This window comes from Lepidochelys olivacea (assembly GCF_965140295.1).
Source record: "Lepidochelys olivacea isolate rLepOli2 genome assembly, chromosome: 4".
Classification (NCBI taxonomy): Eukaryota; Metazoa; Chordata; order Testudines; family Cheloniidae; genus Lepidochelys; species Lepidochelys olivacea.
The window spans coordinates 66803368-66825970 of NC_140414.1; the positions used below are offsets into that span (position 1 = coordinate 66803368).

At 38.5% G+C, this 22603-nt stretch overlaps 1 protein-coding gene across 2 annotated transcripts in view; it reads right to left on the bottom strand.

The window, feature by feature from the left end:
• Positions 1 to 3837: 3837 nt before the first annotated feature.
• PLRG1 (pleiotropic regulator 1) overlaps positions 3838 to 22603 on the bottom strand; it is a 28649-nt gene continuing 9883 nt past the window's right edge. For both annotated transcript variants that reach the window (XM_084626928.1, XM_084626929.1), the window contains exons 6-15: positions 20606 to 20696; positions 20253 to 20354; positions 14882 to 14974; positions 13882 to 14031; positions 13691 to 13792; positions 12776 to 12878; positions 11655 to 11763; positions 9715 to 9854; positions 5231 to 5424; positions 3838 to 4040 (exon numbers count right to left, since the gene is read on the bottom strand). In XM_084626928.1, the coding sequence (XP_084483054.1) occupies positions 3981 to 4040; positions 5231 to 5424; positions 9715 to 9854; positions 11655 to 11763; positions 12776 to 12878; positions 13691 to 13792; positions 13882 to 14031; positions 14882 to 14974; positions 20253 to 20354; positions 20606 to 20696 (1144 nt within the window). In that variant the 3' untranslated portion in view covers positions 3838 to 3980. The remainder of the gene's footprint in view (positions 4041 to 5230; positions 5425 to 9714; positions 9855 to 11654; positions 11764 to 12775; positions 12879 to 13690; positions 13793 to 13881; positions 14032 to 14881; positions 14975 to 20252; positions 20355 to 20605; positions 20697 to 22603) is intronic.

Below are 22603 nucleotides of genomic sequence, written 5' to 3' on the forward strand. Positions count from 1 at the left end.
CGCATTAGTTCTACTGCACCTTCATGCAGGGTTGAATCACCTGACAGAGGAACCTAGCCTCCTCATCCCTCTGTTACACATGATCAGCAAAAAATATTCATGTTGTACTAAAGGAAATCAGCACATACTAAGTGATGCTACCCATTGTTTTATCTTGCCTTACCTTCACTCACTGACTACATTTGTTTTGTTGTGTTATCATACCAGAAGAACAAACTGAATATGAGAAAATGACTGGAATCATTATTCTGTATTTAAAATTTTATTGGTGATTAAATTCCTGTCACTTAAAAGTTAAGCATAGCAATTTTATTTCTAGAGGAACTGAACCAAAAGAGATTATTAAAGACTCATTTATGTATGCTGTAAACAGGCAAAATACATAATCTTCTGCCCCAGCCTTCATACTGCCATCTAATGACAACTTTCTAGTGCTCTTTAATTTACACTGTATGCTTTACCGTACAGCATAACATTATAAAATCACATCACCCTTACCAATTACAGATTTTTGAAATTATGTTACAATCAGAAACAGTTTCTCTCACTTTTCTGTAATTATGTACAGTAAAAAGCAAAACAAACTTTTGTGGGTAGAAATGGGTATGATTTTACTATATATACACACACACAGAGGCAATAATGGATTTTATAAGATACTTGGCAATAATTATCCATGTATCAGATAGAGTCCAGTCCAAAATTACTATAACAAATTGTAGCATGATACTTTCCAGCAACATGGAAGTTAAGCTATGAGCCTTATCCTCTTGTATTGCCCCATTATCTTATGATTTATTTAGATGTACAAGAAAAGTCTAAGATGCTCACTGTACATCTATAGGGAAGATCACCACAATTGTCTATAGCTACTTATTAAACTAACCTTTCAATAGCGGAACATTTAAAAATGAATTAATCTGCATTCTTGGTGTATTATAGATAATTAATTAGAACTAAATCAGGTTTAATGATATTTACATTATTGAAAAAATTAATAGAAAAAATGAAACTGCTGGTAAGAAATTTAACACTCAGGTCAAATGTTAAGAAAGCAAGGAGAGCTGCGTTATACAGTTTCCAGAAAGGAAAACTATAAGGCCAAACAGAAGTGATTACACACCTTTTAATTTGCAAACCAATTCATGTGCGTTAATAGGAATTATGTACATGCACTTCTGAAAAGAGAGTATGACCCTAAATCTTTGGTGCTGCCTCATCATGCTACCGGTGTCCTGCCAACCTGCACATGAGAAGCACAGGTCCTGCAGTGCACTATTCATCCATCTTCACAAAGCAGTATAGCAGTGCAATGACAGAAGCTGCTAAGGGAAGGAAGAAGGAGCTAACCCAGAAGGACAGGCAAGAATCATGAGCTCAAATATCTAATTTTTTCACCTTTTTACTTCAAATGTATGTATCCCGATAAAGGAGACTAAGGTGTTTCAATAGTAATCTAAGATTTTCTTGGGAAAAATTATTTCTCCCTACTCCTTTTCCCTAAAGAGGGCTTTGTTCCCAATCTGAACATTTTGCAACACATGATGCCAAACTTGCAAAAGAGTTTGAGGTCATAATAAATTTACAGAAATACAATACACAAGAATACAACACATTTTCCATATAACTGAGGTTACAATGGCTGACAGCTGTTCTTGAGAGCACCACAACTTCAGTACTCATGAAATAATATTGACTTAAATCGTATGGCACCTACTACCCTGATTGTCAGTAATTTTGACCAGCAGCAACATGCATCTGAATCTTTACTGATTACTTAACTTTTTAAGTCAGGATTCCACTTGAAGTATATTTAAATAATGAAAATAATTTATGTAAAAGTTACCAGTATGTAATGTTTTTACATATTAATACACTGACATTAATATATTTTACAAGGACCCAAATTATCTGTATAATCAAATGCATGATTTGTTGATGGTATAATGCATTTACCCACCTTACATACCAGCATGAAACGACTGCTCAGGGATTGCTCTTAGGGGAGTTCACATGCACGCTCTTCCCCAAGCTCTGCAAGGAATGTTTACCAGTACCAGCAACAAAACTGACTGCAGTCAAGGTGTGTGCAGAAAGGGGAATGAGGGAAAAAGAGGGCGGGACCTTTTTTTTTTTTTTTTTTAATATTCAGGATGTTGTTAAAAATTGCATTTAAAAAAGAAAGACAAATTTCAAAAGATTAGAGTTAGAAGCATCCCTTTAAAAGTGGGATGTTCATTTATTTTCAAAGCAGCTTTAACCCAAAATTTAATATTGACAGTGTTTCAGATTTTTTTGCTTTTAAACATGTCTTCTTTTGAAGAAGAAATGTGAAAATGGTACTTATCTTTCCCAATTTTTTTCTTTCATACCTTGAAGTACCTTGACATGAAACACAATAAAACTTGATGTATAGCAACTGAACAAAATTACTGCAATTATATGTATAAAACTTCCTACATTGTGGACATAACACTTTAGGTAATAGTCTTAAACCAAAGTGCAACTGTTTTAAGCTTCATGGAGTGTTTTAAAAGGACACTATCCAGTCTATTATTTTTAGATATAGTATTCAGCAAAGGATGTATACAAGACTGTGTTCCTTCTAAAATCTTTTAGAAAGCATTAAATAATGTTCAACTACTCTTACAACGTTAACATACTTACTTGCGTTACAAATTACCCAAAATTTAAAAATTCTCTGAAACAGAGGGCTCCGGGAACAGGCAGTTCTCCCACCGCTAGTTCACAGCTCTGAATATCAAAGCCAAGTTTGCAGCAACTAGAAGTTGCCACAGCAAAGTTCTTAATGGACAGGTACATATTCACAATATGTACCATCACCATCACAACTGTCTTTGTTAACAGTATCACCTGGAAAACCAAGGATTGAGGCCAAGGTCAGGGTCAATTGCAAATACTTTTTCCCCTTTGTGAAATTACTTCAGAACAGGACTGAGCTCACTGACAAAATGATATAAATTTACTTGCACTTCCGCTGCCCATCACTTGAATGTTCTGTAAACAGATTAAAGATTTGCCTTTCTAGGGGCATCACCTTTCATGAATATTAAGTTATTTTTCAAATATTACAAATGTCTCAATACTGCAGTGGTAAGTATTAAGATTAATTAAGATATGATTCACAGCCTCCAAATCTAATTCAGAAGAGTTTTAGCACCAAAATAACGGTTTAAAAAGTTTTATAAGAGGAATCATGTATGATTCTGATAATTGCTAAAGACAAAATATAATTAAACAAGACAAGTCATTTGGTCCTGAACATCTTGACAATGACACTTTAAAATATAACTATAAAATATTCACTGTAAGGGTCCAAACAGATTTTACTTTCATACCTTACTACCCAAATTTTAGGTACAAGGTAAAAGTTTTTCTAATGGAAAAAAAACTGACTTTAAACTCAGTTTCACCAAATAGTAGAATCTCTGGCAATGCTCAGTGGCTCACATTCATGAAGTAAAGCACATAACTGTCATACAGCTCTGCCTCCTTGATGATTTTATTACTCAGTGACAGAGTAATTTAACCGTAATAAGGGGTAAACAATACTGCTCTAAAAATCTCATTCTCTAAGAAAAATCCTGCAGAATGACCTCTATGTATAAGCTTGTCATTAGTTCTTGGAGCCAAATAAGGGTATTCCAGAAAAACTGGCTCAACAAACTATCTTCAGAGCTCTTGCACACAGTGAATATATAATAAAATAACCACCTGTACGACTATCCTATTCATGAACTATACATGCTCGACAAAGTCAAATAGTTAACAGCTGCAGCTGGTTTCCAGGATTTAAAAAAAAAAAAAGACAAAACCCTAATAGAAACAAAATTTATTGTAAAACAAGGTGAAACAGCAATGATTTTAGCTGAGTTCCTGCTCTGTAGTTCTATACAGAGCATAATGCTCTCAGGAAAGACAAAACAAAATGATAGCATAACTATGCAGATGTTGCCTCATTAAAATCGCTTTCTCTTGATAATTTCTGGTTTCCAGCTGACAGGATGAGTTTCTTCAGTCTGGAAAAAAAAAGTAACAAAAATAAAGACTGAAATTGTAGTAAAATTATTTTTAACTGTAAACTAAGCTATAATTAGTTTATGGTTTAAAGATTGGTTACACATTACATACTATAAATTTCATAGATACACTATATTCATATATTTATAATATTGAACAGTTTATGTATTTGCTTTAGCTAGAATTTTACTAAAGAATGCTCAGTGGCTTCATATACTCATTAACTCTGTTCCTCCTCCCTTTCCCACCACTGGAAGTCCTGGACGAATCTCGTTTTTGTGAATATTTTGGGTGGGAGAAACAAGATCATGAGAGGTCAATGACAGGTTAAGAAGAATGTTCTGGTGATCAGGGCACAGGACTGGAAGTCACCAGAGTTGGGCTCTACTCAGTTCTGCCACTGGTATGCTATGTGACCGTGGGCAAGTTCTTTAACCCCTGTGCCTCATTTCCTCCCAAGTGGGGAAAACAGCTACCTCCAAGAGATATTGAGCTGCAAATTCATTATTTGTGATGCACCCTTCAATCCTCAGATGGAGGGCACCATGTAAGTGCAAAGTAACATTATCTAACCCTATTCATATCTATTATTTGTACTATAGTAGTGCCTAGCAGACCAGAAAGTCCAAAAACTATGATTAGATTCCATGTATTACACACACTTATTATATAGAGCGACTATACAGTCACTGATCCCATTCCTTGATGTACACTTTTAACAAAGTGTAGTACTTTGAAAATAAGTTGTCTACACTAGATTCCAGTCTGTTTGCCTTATAAACTATTCTATAGGGTATCATATAAAGAAGAGTAATATACTCCTTTTAAACTGCATCTTTGTCTTGAAGATTACTATCAGGCACACCACTACACTGGCCTCAATTTGCAATGTACACTCTTTTTGGAATAAGATAGCCCCACACTGCATCACAAGGGGAGTTCTGTATTTGAATAGATGGACCTCCTTTAGACAGGCTTGCTATACTACAGTTAACAGTAGTATAACAGTAGTTAACTAGTGCAGAAGCTAGCCACAGTCCACATATTATTAGACACGCTACTATTTTCCTCTTGGATAGAAATATTGCAACCTTAACCTGAATAAAATAGCTCTGCAGAAAACCTGACTGTTAATTTTGTCTTGAAACTGTGGACTTCAGGAAAATGCAATTAAGACACTTCAGCATACCGCAGTATCATCTTCTCTGTACACTTTTATGGTTTTATCAGCTTCAGCAGTGAGCAATCTGCTTTCTGACTGGTCAAATGCACAAGCAAATATTCCTGATTCACTGTCCAAAGAACCAGGCTGTACAGCTGCATGTACTCTCTGGAAATTATACCCAGTTCTCCAGTCCCAAAGATGCATAGTGCCATTATCAGCTGAAAGAGAGAAAAATCAGTATGTCATTAAATCCATTTCTGTCACCGTTTCTATAAGAGTAGTACTCTGAACTTCTGACTAAGGCATGAGGAAATCCACAGGTTTGAACTGGTTAGCCAAAACACTCAATTAGAATAGTTTATTGCATCTCAGTAGATTCCCCATTTCCTTTTGGTTTCCTTGTTCCCTTCCCAACAAAGAGGGAGGGCTGCAGCTCCCTCTGGAGTTCATCTAAGTTTTCCTTAGTCTGTCTGGGAACAGATAAATGATGCCGGAATCTTGAACTCCAATTCCCCACTTGGTAGCATATGGCATTACAAATGGGATGGTATTTCTATACTCAATTATGAATTAATTAGAAACATTACAGGATTTATGACCTTGCATAAGTTTAAATTAGGTCTAAATTAGCTGTTACCACTCGAGAAAGATCTTGGAGTCACTGTGGATAGTTCTCTGAAATCATCCACTCAATGTGCAGCGGCAGTCAAAAAAGCAAACAGAATGCGGGGAATAATTAAGAAAGGGATGGATAATAGGACAGAAAATATCACATTGCCTCTATATAAATCCATGGTACGCCCGCAACTTGAATACTGTGTACAGATTTGGTCGCCCCATCTCAAAAAAGACATATTAGAATTGGAAAAGGTTCAGAAAAGGGCAACAAAAATTATTAGGGGCATGGAATGGCTTCAGTATGAGGAGAGATTAATAAGACTGGGACTTTTCAGCTTGGAAAAGAGACGGCTAAGGGGAGATATGATTGAGGTCTATAAAATCATGACTGGTGTAGAGAAAGTAGATAAGGAAGTGCTGTTTACTACGTCTCATAACACAAGAACTAGTGGTCACCAAATGAAATTAATAGGCCGCAGGTTTAAAACAAATAAAAGGAAGTATTTTTTCAGACAATGCAGTCAACCTGTGGAACTCCTTGCCAGAGGATGTTGTGAAGGCCACGACCATAACAGGGTTCAAAAAAAAACTAGATAAATTCATGGAGGATAGGTCCATCAATGGCTATTAGACGGGATGAACAGGAATGGTGTCCTTAGCCTCTGTTTGACAGAAGCTGGGAATGAGCGACAGGGGATGGATCACTTGATGATTACCTGTTCTGCTCGTTCCCTCTGGGACACCTGGCACTGATCACTGTCGAAAGACAGGATACTGGGCTAGATGGACCTTTGGTCTGACCCAGTAAAGCCATTCTTATGTTCTTATGTAAAGTTTATAGAAGCGCCTTCAGATTAAACTAGAGCCAATATCGCTGCCAGTAGCGTCAGTTTAAGGGTAGTTCCATGGATCTGAGATCCATGTTTGGAAAGACCCATTATCAAAGCAATGTTTCAGTTATGATACATGTGCCACCTAGTCAAACCAGAGTTTAATTTGTGCACTAATACCAGCCAGATATGGAATCCAGACATTTCAGGAAGTGTCTTTTCTAAGGTAAGACTTTAAACATTAATGTATCTTATTTCAGCGTTAGTTTCTTTGAAGTTGTGGCAGACTGTGCACTGATTTTCAAGAACACCGGTTTTTGTAGGGTCCCAGTTTTTTAAAGAAGTCTTTAAAATATAGTTCTGACTAGAACAGCAGTTTTGATCTGTGGAAAGAAACTAGTTTCTCCATAAGCTTCAGCTATTTCAAAGGAGCCGCCTACAGACTAAGCAGCAGGCCAGTTTCATACTAAAACCAGTACAAATGCTCCTACAAGGCCCTTGCAGAATTTATCCTTCAAAATCATCTAGAATTAAATAAAAAAGAACCCATTTTTAAAAGCTTTTACCGACACAATTTGCATAAATCCTTAAGGCTATGAACTATTATTTATGATGACAAATACAGATTTAATTTATATTTAAAAAAAAAAAGCCCACTTACCTGTATTTAAAATCAGAATAAACTGACCCCTTATGCTTAACACTACACTAAATGTGTCAATAACTAACATTTAGGTGTTTAAATAAAGTATGATTCTCCTCTGAAAAGTGATTTCTCTCAATGACTTCCAGAGCAAACATGCTCCGTTTACAAATAAAAAAATGTTTATCACTAACAGTCTTTCTGCAAACTCATCATTAAAGGAAGGAAAAGCTGCATTTTCTGGCTCAGGTATGATTCTGTGAACCAAATTCTACCCTTGGTTACACGTGTACAATAGATTTGCCCAAGTGAAACCAAAGGCAGAATTTGCCCCGGCAATTGTAACTTAGATAATAATTCTGTGAGTAGTGCATAAACTAGAATAGAATCTCAGTTCACTCTCCCATAGCTGTACTGGTTCTTCAATGCTATCAGAAGTAAAAAGAAGTAAAAAAAGTTGGTCTTGTAGTTAAGGCACTGGACTGGGACTCTGCAGATCTGAATTTAATTCCTACTTTGCCTCTGGCTCCCTATGTGATCCTGGGCAAAATGACAATCAGTTCTTGGTCTGCAAACAGAAGATAATATTTCCCTTCGCCCACCTTTCATCTGCCTCATCTATAGACTGCTAGCTGTCTAAAGTCATACACTACCCTCTCAATATGTTTGTACTGTACCCTAGCAGAATGGGGCCCTGATTTCAGTTGGGACCTCTAGGAGCTTCCCTGATTACTTTACTTATTTTACTCATTACTTAGACATGACTGAGTACATATATATATACTGTGACAGGGTCAGGCCAAATGGCTACAGGAGAGTGATAGAAGGTGGATATATGAGCCCCAGGTTAAGGTAACAGGGAAGATTCCAGAACAATCAGGAACTTTCTGGAAACAATTAAGGCAGACAGGCTGATTAGAACACCTGCAGCCGATCAAGAAGCTGCTAGAATCAATTAAGACAGGCAGGCTAATCAGGGCACCTGGGTTTAAAAAGGAGCTCATTTCAGTTTGTGGTGTGTATGCAAGGAGCTGGGAGCAAGAGGCGCACTACTGGAAGACTGAGAAGTACAAGCATCATCAGACAACAGGAGGAAGGTCCTGTGGTGAGAATAAAGAAGGTGTTGGGAGGAGGCCATAGGGAAGTAGCCCAGAGAGTTGTAGCTGTCAAGCAGCTGTTACAGGAGCCACTGTAGACAGCTGCAATCCACAGGGCCCTGGGCTGGAACCCGGAGTAGAGGGCGGGCCCGGGTTCCCCCCATCCCTCCAACTCCCTACTTGATACTGGGGGAATTGACCTGGACTGTGGGTTCCACCAGAGGGGAAGGTCTCTGGCCTGTTCCCCGATCCACTAGGTGGATCAGCAGAGACTGCGGGGATTGTTCATCTTCCTTTTCCCCACGCTGGCCAGTGATGAGGCTAACTGAGTGAATGGCAGATTTGAGCCATGAAAGTGGCCAAACTGAGGGCTGCTGTGAACCTCTGAGGCAAGCAAATCTGCCAATAAACGCAGGACCTACCAAGGCAGAGGAGGAACTTTGTCACAATACATAAACATATAGTTTTGATAGTACATCTTTACATCAAAATTATTTATACTGCAGTACTTGATTAACCTTGCTATTGAAAAAAAGTCACCATCAACTTGGGCTAATCAATGTTCTAATAAATTAACTAGTAACAGATATAGTTAGGAATTACTCAGCATTCAATTAAATAATATACACCATTTGTAAAATTTGATGGGAGGTAGTTTCAAAAAAGGTAGATGGGTTCAATGTATGGAGAAACAAATAGTGAAATGTTAACACAGCAATGTGGTTACTTTCTTCAGTTTAAAATATATACATACACACACACACAGAGTAAGACAGACTTTGATACACGAGGCTGAGCCAAGTAGATTCTAGTGTATTCATTAAGGGGCAAATACTGCCTATCCAGCTTTCAGTATCACCATGATATCAAAGATATGCAAAGCGCTTTCAGGAAACAGAACAAACGCTCTTCTGCTGCATATGAAGTGAGGGGTTAGGATCTGGTGGGCTTCGCAGGGACACATGCACCTTGTGTTTGCGGAGCTCCACTTCATGCGCACTACCATGCAGTGAGTGGGTAGGAGTGAGGCAGAAGTAGGCCAGGGAGATCTACTGCTATATGGATTTGACCAATCCAACCCACACCTATAGACAACATATTAAGAAGGCAATGGATGCGTCAGGCTCAAGAGTGCGGTGGGGTCCACAGGGTGACTCTGCAGCCACTCCATAGCAGCAAGTGGTGAGTAAGAGAGAGGACTGGGACTCCTCTTCTTGCTCTCCAGGGGTTACTTAGCCCACCTACTTAAGATGCATCTTTGGCTAAGGATTTAGGCTTAAACGCATTCACATAGAAAAAAATCAGGATGTTTAAATTTACCTCCTGATACCAACACTCCATCAGAATTCACAGCCAACGTGTTGATAATAGCATTATGACCAGAAAGATTTTGAATGAAGTTTCCATCTGGGAATTTCCACTGTTTAATGTTATCTGGAGAACCAGATGCAAATGTATAACTGGAACAAGATTAGCACAGTAAAGGAGAGTTAAAAAATAGTTAAATCATATCATTTTATTAATAATTCATTTCAGAGTAGCACATCACTCCTAAAGCTACAGTTGTATATGGCAGATGCTGATTGTTACTTCCAAAACTACTTTATCACTAAATTACCATTTTTCCAAAAGAGCCAGTTTATAAAAACAAACTTTTATATTTACATACATTTATATACATTACTTTCTTATAATGCAAATGTTCGTTGTGTAACTCTGCTATGTTTCACTACGTTTGTTTTTCATTTTATTAATTGGATTACATAACCACACAACCACATGAAAGATATTTTTGTTTGTTTTGTTTTCAGGTATGCATTAATGGTGTAATGAAGATAAAAGTTTCAGAGAAATAGTAATTCTCAATAAGAACACATGAACATTAGCTTTTACATTATCCCAAATTTAAACTGTCTTGCATTTTTATTCTGGCAATACTCATGCACAGAAGTACTATCAGAAAAGTTAAGAGACACAGCTTTCTCAAAAGTTCTCTCACATTACTGGACAAGTGCACTTTTGCAGATTTCCTTGTTGAGAATATTGAAGACCAAGAAAAACTGCCAAGATGGTCATTCTTCTAAATCTATGCAACAGTGTGTAAGGCACCTCTACAGAGAAACAGTTAACTTCCAAAAGCTAATTTGTATGAATAGCTGAATCACCCTTAAATAACTTAGTTCCCTCATTCTCAAATGAGTCTTCACATATTTGATCTGGGCAGCAAAGTTTAAAAGCATCTTAGAATATTTTTAATCAGGCATCCTCAAAGCAGTTCACTGACTTTTTAAAAGAAATAGTCATACCGAACTGGGGTTACCGGTCAATTAATCCAGATAAAGGATAGGACAGATCAAGTAAATTTAGAGTTTGTGAAAGGTGCACAGCTGACAAGGCCTTGGGCTGAAAGTTTTCTAACAAACAAATATAAGCTCTCTAGGTGTGAGAGGGTAGTTCAGTCTGTGTTCAACACATCTTCAGATTCCTAATAATGATAAGAGAGGTGGCTCTTTAAAATGTTCAGTACCGGAGCTGGACTGGAACCAATTCACTTCACACAGATTCTGAAGTTTTGTAAGGAGGAGACTGAAATTAAAAGGAATCAGATGCAGCCATATCATAATCATGTGTCATCCTTTTCTAAATCATTAATAGGGTAGGTATCCTAGGATTCTTTATTGGAATTATGCTTCAATGCATAAAACACTTCTAACTGAGGGAGATTAGGAATGGGCAGATTATCTATTATTATCTACTAGACAGATTATTCCGTAACTACCTACTACAGGGCTTTTTTTTACACCTGCCTTAGAAGCATCTGATACTGGCAAATGCAGAGACAGGATACTAAACCTGACAGCCCATCACCATGGTATTAACTACTCTCAACTCAGGGCTTGTGTACAAAAGAAAATTTGCAAAACCTTCCCATTTTCTTTCAATAAAGATTCAGCTCCTTCAACATTGGGAGTCCTAGTGCCACTGGTGGAAGTACAGTGTCAACTAACCCTGGTGCTTAAGAATCTACAACAGATCTCCACAGCAATGCTAACCCCAGTGGAGCTGAATCGGTGTTAATAACTGCTTCTCAGATACCTTAAATGCAATGGTTTCCTGTTGAGTATATATTTTTGAACTCTTTATTTGCTAGACTGGGTAGTACGTATAAAACTAATGTTCTACAACATATCTAATGTTAGCTTGCTTCTCCTGTCACATATTACAAACTGTGAAGGGCTAACGGAACGAGGAAAACTTACTGTCTTGGATGCAATACAACTGCTCTTACAGATTTCTTGTGATTTGTCAAAGTGACACGAGTTTTTCCTGCCACTAAGTCCCACAGTCGTATTGTGGTATCATGGCTTCCTGTGATTTAAAAAAAAAAAAGACAAAAACAGTATATACTATAAACACTACCAACTTTTGTTTGGACAACCAATTCTGATATACAGGAGTTGCTAATAAATTAAAACAAGACGTTTCATCCTAAAAGTGCTTGACAAACATACCAACTAGATACAGTGATCTTTAGTAAATACTGATGTACAACCACCTCTGAAGTAAAACATATTGGCTTTTAACAGTCTACAGCAACATTATAAATATTTAAGAGAAGGAATGAAGATTATCTGATCTAGTTTGAAACTAGAAAGAAATGCAAGTTGTCATCATGCAACTAAGTTGGATTTTGACCATATATGGCTTTTGGTATACTGGGGTTGACACCTCATTTTTACACTTAACTGTACAATCTGAAATTCTTCCCTTTAGTTTTTTTGTATTTCCTCTTATTTACACTGTATTAATACACAGTATTATTTAAACTTACATTGACTCTTCCCCTTGCATGATTTCATGGACATGAAAAGAACCACCCAAACATCATTTTACATATTAAATGAAAAAAAAAAAGTAAGAATATTTAAAGCACAAGAAGAGTCCAGAAATGCAGAAAGTGAAGTTTTCATTGAATAATACATACTACCTATAATTAGGCACATTACTAACAGGCGAACTAGTAATTGGAAATACTATATATGTGCAGTGTTACTATCAGAACCTTTACTTCTGCATCACCTGACTTGTACTTAAACACAAAACCATATTTTTGCATTAATGTTGCAGGGTTTTTTTGTATTACATTAGCTCCTAAGAGACCAGAGCCCGGCACAAACATCACAATATATGGTCCTTGTTTGCCTCCAACAGCTTACCAACTAATTTAATACAAGACACAGCAAATTGGAAAACCAAATGTGATTAATTGGGATTAATCAATGAAGGTAACAGTGATATGAATGTGTGCTTATATAGAGGAGTTATATGCACAGTTAGCTGGTTTTGAGTAATTCAATTTGGGAAACAACATATACCATACCGGTAATAATCTGTGGTTCCGCAGCTTGGCACTTCACTGTTGCCACTGCATTTGTGTGTCCCGCTAATGTATGCACACTGGCTTTTGTCCTCACATCCCAAATCTGTGAGAGCACAGTAAATTCAATTAGTCAAGAAAACATATGTTCATCATTTTTTAGGTCCTATCATTTATTGCATGGCTTACATGCCACAATCCTGAAAAATGAAACTACCATACTTTTGACTTATAAATTCATCACAGAACTATGCAAGCTGTTGAAAAAAACATGGAAAAGCTGCCATTCAATGTATTCTAAGGAATCAGGACAACTTTATTTAAAGCCAGTCACCATAAAGCTGTACTACTCTCTCAGGCCAAAAAACTTTAAAGACTAAAGGTTCTTAACTGTCTAAATAATATATATTAGTGGACTCAGCTGTAAGTAATATATAAGAATCCACTAGCCCTCTATACACTGTTGAGCACAACTCAAGGCTTCAATTTTAATCTATAAAGACCAACATGATTTGGATCCCGATTACCAAAACAATCCCTCTTTCCATGAGCCATTGTAGGACTTGAAATTAGCAGAGGAGCTCAAGAGTTAGAAGTTCCTAGATTTAAATGCCTGGAAATTGGAGGCAGAGTGCTCTTGGTGGAGAGCTCTCAATACTGGAATTTTTGCTCATTCATTGGTCTGTCAGAGCCCAAGTGTGTTGACCTTCAACTTGTGGTTTTCACTCAGGTTTCTGTCTGACCAGGGCAGGGACTTAATGCAATAAGTGAAGGTACAAAAGGTATGGCATTTTTGGTAAAGGAGTTCATGTAGATAATTCAACTTTTCTACTTATGTATTAATTTTTGTATGCTTACAGGTTTTTTAAATTATAAAAGTGGACATGTAACAAAGTTAAATCTCACTGTTTTACGTACTCGTGCAGTTGAATCTCTGCTACATGTTACCAGCACGTCTATTGTCGGGTGCAAGTCCAAACCATAAACTGCACTTAGATGACCATGGTAATGCCTTATAACCTAGATAGATAAATAGACTTTAGTTAACTGGATATTTAAAAGGACAGCCTTTCATTCATTGTGCCTTGACCAAAGAAGTCTAAACTTACCTTATTATATTCAAGATCCCAGCACTTCACCTGTTTATCTTCTCCACAAGAGAAGAGGTACGGACTTCTTCCACTTACTATCACCCCTCGTACAGTACTAATGTGCCCCGTCAAAGACAATTTTAATTTGCCACTAGCAAGGTCCCAGATCTGTATTGATAGATACAAATATTTGTAAGTTAACCAGATATCAAAGCATTATATAGTTATACCCTAGGCAAATCTATCATGCATAATTAAGGTTTAAGAACTAAATTAGCATATAGCCTTATCTCATTAGCATCATCGGGTCTAGAACAGTGATACTCAGACTAAAGCTCATGAGCCACAAGTGGCTCTTGAATGAGTCTCCTATGGCTCTTTGCAGCACAAGTTATTAAAACACTGTGATTTAATTCTTCTTCTTAGTATATGTGCAACATGCCTCAGCTGGAACATGACCAAGATTCATCATTGAATTTGGTCCACTGGTTGGATTGTTAGCTTCCTGACCTGGTCAGATACTGACAGGGAACGTGACATGAACACTTAACCAACCAATAAGGATACTTTTACTGTTATTAACCAATTGTAGTTGATAAAATATTTGGTCAGTATTTTGCGGAGAATAATTATAAATAATTTATATACACCTTTTTCCTATCTCTATATCTATCTCGTAAATGAAACGATGAATTCACATACAGTGGCTCTTTTGGTTAATGTTGATCGCGAATTTGGCTCCTGAATCACTGAGCTCTGAGTATCAGTCATCTAGAGGTTTCAATATTAATGCTAATCCTGATTTTGGAATGTTCGATGAATCAGATCTCACACAGAAAGTAATCCTCCAGAAGAAGATGAGTGGCGGGATAGTGAAAGAAAATGTGTTTTAGAGCTGACTGTTCTGTGCATGACAATCAAGAAACCATTTCCAACAGCTGAAAACATTTAAGAAGCGAGTGAGAAAGTAAAGTTAAACTGGAACCATAATTCGCCAATCCTTCCTTCCATTCCTTACCTTTATAGTTCTGTCAGCAGAGCCAGTAACAAACCACTGATTTCCTGGTTCAACTGCAATACATCTCACCCAGCCCAGGTGACCACTGATAACCTTTAGAAATAATAATAAAAGCCTCCTGAATCAAAATGAAGGTACATCTGTTGACATAGTTGTTGTTAACTCTACTTCAGAATTTCCATCAATATTAGCCCAAGAATTATAAGGCTTCACAATAAAATCAGAGATCTAAAATTAGATTTCGAAAATAAAGTTAAATATTGACTGAAATAGAAGCAACATTTTCAGAAGAAGAAGAATGGACACTTAAGTGTCAAAATATGAGAAACTGGGGATTTGTAGTGGGAGAGAAACCTTCACCATTGATTCAAATCCATATCAGGTCAGAAATTATTGTAGATTACCATTTAGATTCCTCAGGCAAGGACCATGTCTTGGCTGCCTCTCTTCTATATTCCCCTACAGTTTACATGAACTACCAGTACTCATTCAACAACATTTACAGAAAGATGTCATCAGCTGACTGACCATCATAGCAGGGAAGTAAATCTGGCAATTTCAGTCCAGTTCTCCCCAGATAGGTGTGTCCACGTAAAAAAAATACAATCCATCACCACTGGAATTAACCAGCAACCTTGTTGGGTTGATGCACCAATTAATGAGTTGATACCGAGAATGAACTACCATCCCATTTGTGATGGGGTGCGTCCACCCCACACAGGTGTAGAAGGGATTAACTGTACCCTGCCCTACAGTGGAAGTGAGTCCTCTAAGGGGCCTAGAGAGGCTACAAGGGAAACAGCCAATGGGAGAGAGGCTGCAAGGAGTAGTTAATCGGGGTTCAACGGGCTCACATAAAAGCATCTGCAGGGACAGAGTCAGTCAGTGGGTAGGTGGGAGCTCAAGAAGAGGTGACTGTGTCCCTAGAAGGCAGAGAGAGCTGGAGTACACAGTGGCACAGCAGGCTATTGCGGGGACACCGACCCTGAATGAAGGGGGCATTGAAGGACCCTGCAGGGTAAATAAAGGAGCTTCAGGACAAACTGGCAGCTGATCAGCAGGTTTTGCAAACAGCAGAAGGAGACTTAGTGTTCCAAAGCGAATGGCTCAAGAATGTTATGGAGGAACAGGAAAATGTGCGTCTCCAGTTGAGGGAAATAGAAAAAGCGAGGGATGATCTGCAGTCACAAGTTAGGTAGCTACAGGGCTGGGTGTATCCATACCTCACCCTGAAGGCTTCAGGCTTGAGAGGGAGGGTGTGTGATGGGGTGTCTACCCCACGCAGATGTGGAAGGGATTAATCATACCCTGTCCTAGAGAGGAGAAGTGGAGGTGAGTCCTCCAAGCAGCCTGGGGAGGCTGCAAGGGAAAAAGCCAATGGGAGAGAGGCTGCAAGGAGCAGTCAATCAGGGCCCAGTGGGCTTACATAAAAGGAGCTGCAGGGACAGAGTCAGGAGTGAGGACTGTGTCTCTAGCAGGCTGAGAGAGCTGGAGTACTGCTGGCAGGAACCAGGGGAGCAAGGAGCTCCTGGCTGGCTGCTGAGACTGGACAGCTGAAGGCCACAAGGTGAGTACTAAGAAGGTGTCAAGGCTGTGGGGAAGTGACGCAGGGAATTGTAGCAGGACAGAAAGAAGGTAAAGAAGTGCCACACGAGACTGCTATCTACAATGTCCCTGAGTTGGGACCTGCAGTAGTGAGAGGGCCTGGGTTCACCCCATTAGCCACTGGGGAAGTGGTGGACTACGGACAGTGATACCCATCCCCAATCAGCAATACTACCCAAGGCTGGAGGGCCGACTCACGAAGATGATGCTGCGGTTCGTGGAGTGACGTCGGTCTGAAAGTGGAGCCGATCGCAGGAGACGTACCACCGGAAGAGGGCGCACCCACTGGTGGAGCTAATCCCTAGGACAGCTAGCAGGAGGGCATAGCGAATAGACTGTGATATGCTCTCCCTAAAGTTGGCTCTTTCAGTTGTGGGGTGAGAGAAAATGACATTACAGAACAGGTAGCACCTGGGCAAGGGTAAATAGCAAGAACTTCAGTTTCCAGGGTAATCCATCAAGGACCTTACAGAAGCATTAAAAATCAGTTTTTAAAAAAATCCAGTAAAATTATAGGCTACGTGAACATGAAGGAAAAAAATAACTGAAAGGCTATCTTTATTTGTATTTCCATAACCATAGCTTTAGGCCACGTCTTCTAAAGAATACATTCTTCATTGAATTATGTGATAGTAACATCTGCAAGAAATACATACATAGCTATAGAGCACATATTATATAATAGATAGTGGACCAGAGACCAGTGATCAAGTCCTAAGGCCTGCTGGTTCAAAGTGGCCTTAAAACAGCTGGAGACCACCAGTGGCCAATTCCTCTTGCATAGGAAAAACTTTCCACCAGTGGAGCGCTGGTGGAGGTAGCGCTGCTGCCTCCTAAACTAACCACTTCCCACATCCCCCACCCAGCATAAGGGGAGACTGTGGGCATGTCAGAGGCATTCTGTGAATAGGCATGAGAGGAAGTATGGTAAAGCAGAGCTTCACTAAACCTCATCGTCCTGTTGCTCTATTTTCTGGGCCGCGCTGGATCTGGAAGCCACATTCTATTTTCTGTGGCTATCACTCTCCACTATATCAGAGAGCAGCTCCAGCGTAGTGGAGAATCAGGGCCAGAGTGCTAAAAGAAACTGAACCCAATCAAGGCTCCCCTGTACACATGGGTTCAATGCATCTGGTGAACCAGCCTTGCTCCCTTTTGGGGTTTTAACAGCTAGTGCTGGGCCATGACTGATCAGGAGCTGCAGGCAGACTACAGTACTCAGCCTTCCACCATGTCACCTTCAGTTATATACAATTATTCTCTCTAAAGTCCTGGTTTCCTTATTAAACTGTCCCAGCCACTATTCACTTGTTTCCTTTTTTGACTCTGTTGCACCAAAAATAAAATGTGCCTCTTAATTTTTATAATTGAATTGCTGCAGAGCTATAATCTTACATCATACTCTTACACATTCCTTTGTGCTCAACTGTTTTTCAAAAAGACTTCTCTTTACATTAACCATAGGTTCATGGATAATAAATCTTCAGTAAATATTTACAAAATGTCAAGTGTACATAAAAAGGCACTATACACTAGCTGAACTGTGCTAACAAGATAAGATACTCCTCTGGTAACTTAGCATTAGTGAGATTTTCCAGTCTCTCACAATTAAGTCTGATCTTCCTTCAGTAACCAGACCATTTTTCTGAGCACAGAAGCTACTTGAGTTTCATATTATGTAAACTTTTCCTTTAAGTAATGTGTTTATCTAAAGGGAGTATTTCATTGTTTTCAGTTTGTTTTTTCTACCATATACCTTTAGAATTTTTCCCCTTCATGCTTATTTTTCCATATACTCATTTCACAAGGTATTCAGATACCTTGGTGATAACTGAGAAATACTAATTGGTATCATCTGAGAGAATAAAATTAAGGCAACAATTAACATTAATGCAACATTTAGACTGAGCTCAAGCACATACAGGTCAAGCAGTTCTAAATGAAGTGATAATTCAACAGTGTTTAGACAGTATTCACGTTAGGTAAAACTGGTCAGATTTGCTGAAAAATTCTCCAAAAGTGTTTGTATTTAAAAATTATATTAATGTTTTTATTTCATTATGATCTGTTAAGACTGTTAGAGCAGCAATTGCAGGGTTGCCTACTGGAAATATAGTCAATTTTAAAAAATTAGTTAAAAGTAGTTTCAGGTTGTGACATGACCAGAAAGCATTAAACATCCTACAGGATAACTTACTCAAATTCAAGCCTTAAAAATATATGGGGAGATAATGTTTGTGTTTTTGTGTATTTACATAAATGTGGGTAAAGGTCAACAATGTAATCAACAGTCCCTGTCTATGCTGTATTCTGATAATTCAGATATCAAAAGAACATCCTAGCTTCTAAATGAATTGTAAACAAGGGATATCACTGTATTCATCTCTCTTTGAAATGTATAGCAAATCACCTGTGAATGGTGGAGGAACAGGCAATTGCCTTATGTTAATTTGTATATCTAAGTATCCGTGACAGGTTTCAGAGTGGTAGCCGTGTTAGTCTGTACCAGCAAAAACAAGAAGGAGACCTCGTGGCACCTTAGAGATTAAGAAATTTATCTGGGCAAAAGCTTTTGTGGGCTAGAACCCACTTCATCAGATGCATGGAGTGAAATACAGGAGCAGGTATAAATACATGAAAAGATGCGAGTTGCCTTACCAAGTGTGAAGTCAATCTAATGAGATGAACTACTTCAAAGTTGCCCTAATTACCTATTGTTCCCAAAGGTGTCAAAGAAGACTTGAAATTGTATAAAAGATCCTTGGGTCCCAATCCCTTTTAACTAAGATCTGCTTAAACTTCATCAGGGGAAGTTTGAGTCGCAATATTGAGGTCCCAGTTCAGCTGCAAACACCTTGAATATGATACTGGACATTGGACTATAACCTATGGACTAAATTCTAAAAGAACTCTTTGCAACTACAAAGCTCACCATCTCTGCTATGTATCTGAACCTCAAGAATTGAACTCATGTCTGTATGTCATTGATCTTTTAACCTATACTCTCTCTTTTCTAATAAATTTTAGTTTAGTTAAGAAGAACTGGCTATAAGTATGTATTTGGGTAAGATCTGAAATATTCATTAATCTGGGAAGTAATGTGTCCAATCCTTTGGGATTGGTAGAACCTTTTCTTTTATATGGTGAATAAGATTTTCATTAATCTTAATCGTATTTGACTTAGGTAACCAGGTGGAGGCCTGAGGCTGTGTTACTTTAAGGGAACTGTGGTTTGGACTTCTAAGTGACCAGTAAGGTATAACAGAAGCTGTTTAGTGCTGACTTGGTAAACCTAAGTATTAAAATAGCCACCAGCTATGGGGTTGTCTGCCCCATTCTTTGCAGTTCACCCTAATTGAGTGACCTCGGCTGGCTTCCCTGGGAATCCGGTCACACAGGTATTACATCTGTCCAGGAGTCACTCTAAGTTTCTCTCTCTCTCTTTTCTTTTCACTCACTGTTAAAGTGAAAGACCCACACAAACAAGAGGGGAAAATGAATGTTTATAAACAATATGCTGCCAAACGTATGAAGTAAACAAAATGGGAAAAAACTCTAAAATAGTTTATTCTAATTTCTCTTTTCAGGTGATACCTCTAATAGGCTGGAGGTACACTCACATTTCAGACAGAGGCTTGATTTTTAAATTGACTGTCTGTTTAATTCCTTTTTGGGGTAAGATAAGTAAAATTTTAAAATACGGGCTTGAGTATATCTATAGAAAATGTAATACTCCTTTTTATTTTGTTGCATGTTTCCAACTTACTCTGTACAGTTTCCATGGTGGATGCCATTGAGGTTTGGGCATTGTTGGAGCTTTCTTTGCAATCAACGCAGAATTTTTGTTCCCACCTGCTTCCATCAGAGCCTATAAATTGAACAGAAGGTTACGATTATGTTCTATGACAAACACTCTCCACTCAACTCTGGAGTTTCTTGCACCCCTTTCAAAGCCTTGAGGATGCGCCTTCCTCTCAAGGCCTCACATTTTGGTCAGCCTCTTTCCATCAAGATGACTGCATAGGACTGCTACATGGAGCTAATTACAGAATCTGAACCCCATTTAGTAAAAGATTACATCATCAATATTAGAAGAGTTATGTATTATAAGAATCTCACCATGGACAAACCAGGAGGCTGTGCACGCTCTGGAATCCCGGCATGTCTGTAAATATCACCCACACCAGCAGCAGTACGATTTCCCTCTAACCTGGATAGAGAAAGAAGTTCTGAACAATGAATAGGAAACACTTTAAAATAGTGAGGGAAAACTTAAAAAATTGGGTTTGTTAAATCTGGAGAAGAGAAGACTGAGAGGGGACATGATAACAGTTTTCAAATACATAAAAGGTTGTTACAAAGAGGAGGGAGAAAAATGTTAACTGTTGTGGATAGGACAAGAAGCAATGGGCTTAAATTGCAGCAAGGGCGGTTTAGGTTGGACATTAGGAAAAACTTTTTAACTGTCAGGGTCATTAAGCACTGGAATAAATTGCCTAGGGAGGTTGTGTAGGGGATTTTTAAGAGCAGGTTGGATTAACACCTGTCAGGGATGGTCTAGATAATACTTAGTCCTGCCTTGAGTGCAGGGGACTGGACTAGATAACCTCTCGAGGTCCCTTCCAGTCCTAGAATTCTATTCTATTCTAATATGCCTTACTCAAAAGTTAAATTAAAATCTGTAAAGCATTCAAAATATTTTTATTGAAGAATTTTCTTTTCTTTGCAGATCTCTGCTCAGCTTGGGCTCTCCATAAATCTAACATCTGGTCTGAAGCCAGCTGAGAGAATTACAATGTGGATTCTTACAAACTGGTGATGAAAGAGGAACGACCACAGCATAAGGGGTTTTTAAAGCACAGGGGCAGGAGTGGAAGTTGTATAGAGAGGCCCCAAACATTATTGTGCACAAGGCAAGCACTGTTTCCCCCCCAATACCAATGCTGACAGAGTAATCCGACACCAGGAGGCACTACTGTAATAAACATTAGCCATTTCCTCCTAAGTTCCAGCTTCAGAGATTTCATTCCATTCCAGAGAACAAGAGATCCAAATAATTTCCCCAGCTCTAGATATCTGGTGCTAAAGTACATAGTGCAGCCACCAGCTTTTCTTATTCAGGATCAGTAATGAAATTAAGGTAAATGATCACTTGGAATCTACTACATTTTTTTAAAAAAGTTTTTTTTTAAAGGGAAATGTGATGGAAAAGCAAAAAAATTGTCAGGAAGACTCATAAGGCCAGTGTAGAATCTAAAACTACCCCCCCACACCTTTTTTTTTAAACGTGTTTCTTTCTCTGGTACTGTGTGGGGAAAAAACTACAAACTAACAGCAGAACCTGGTGATATACATAGTGCTGTAAAACATAAGAAAGTAAACAGACTGAATTAACAGGGAAATTCCACACACCCCTCCTGTTGTATTAATCTCAGGTATTACTTTTGTAAGCCTTGCTGGAGCTCTAGGCATAACTAACAGTGTGAACCAAACGCTGTGAACTACAATAGGTCTGGCCTTGGCAAAATAACACACTAGATATTGGCTAACCAAGTAAGCGCATTCCTGACTGGAGAGAATGGTACAAGAACACCCAGAGTTTTCAAATAACTACATAAACACATTCTTAAGAGATGGTACAGAAACACACCGATTGCTCGTAAGATAAGGATGGGTTGACAGGCTAATGGCAAAGGATGTTTTACTCAAACTAGCACGTACAAGGATAAGGGTGGTAACTAACCATGTTGGGAGTGTAATATATAACTTGTTTGTATCAATGAACAAAAGGAGAAGCCATAGGAGGGGCACCTTTGTCCAGCTTAGGGGACAGTAGAGACTCCAACTGCTGTCTGAGCCGGTCCATTTCACAGACATACATTTGTTAGTGTACCTGTAGCTTCTATGGGGTGCTAGGACAGTGCTTCATCAACAATAAATTGACCAAGCATCTTCATTACTGAACTGAGCTTGTTGTCTGTATTATGAGTAACATCAAGGTTTGCTGAATTAGCAGGCTGCATTCTCTGCTGGTGCTAATAACATCAGAACTCCTCAAATGGAAGCATTTAGCCAGTGGCGCACAAATTTTTCCAGTCGTGGCCCCCCTTTACCATT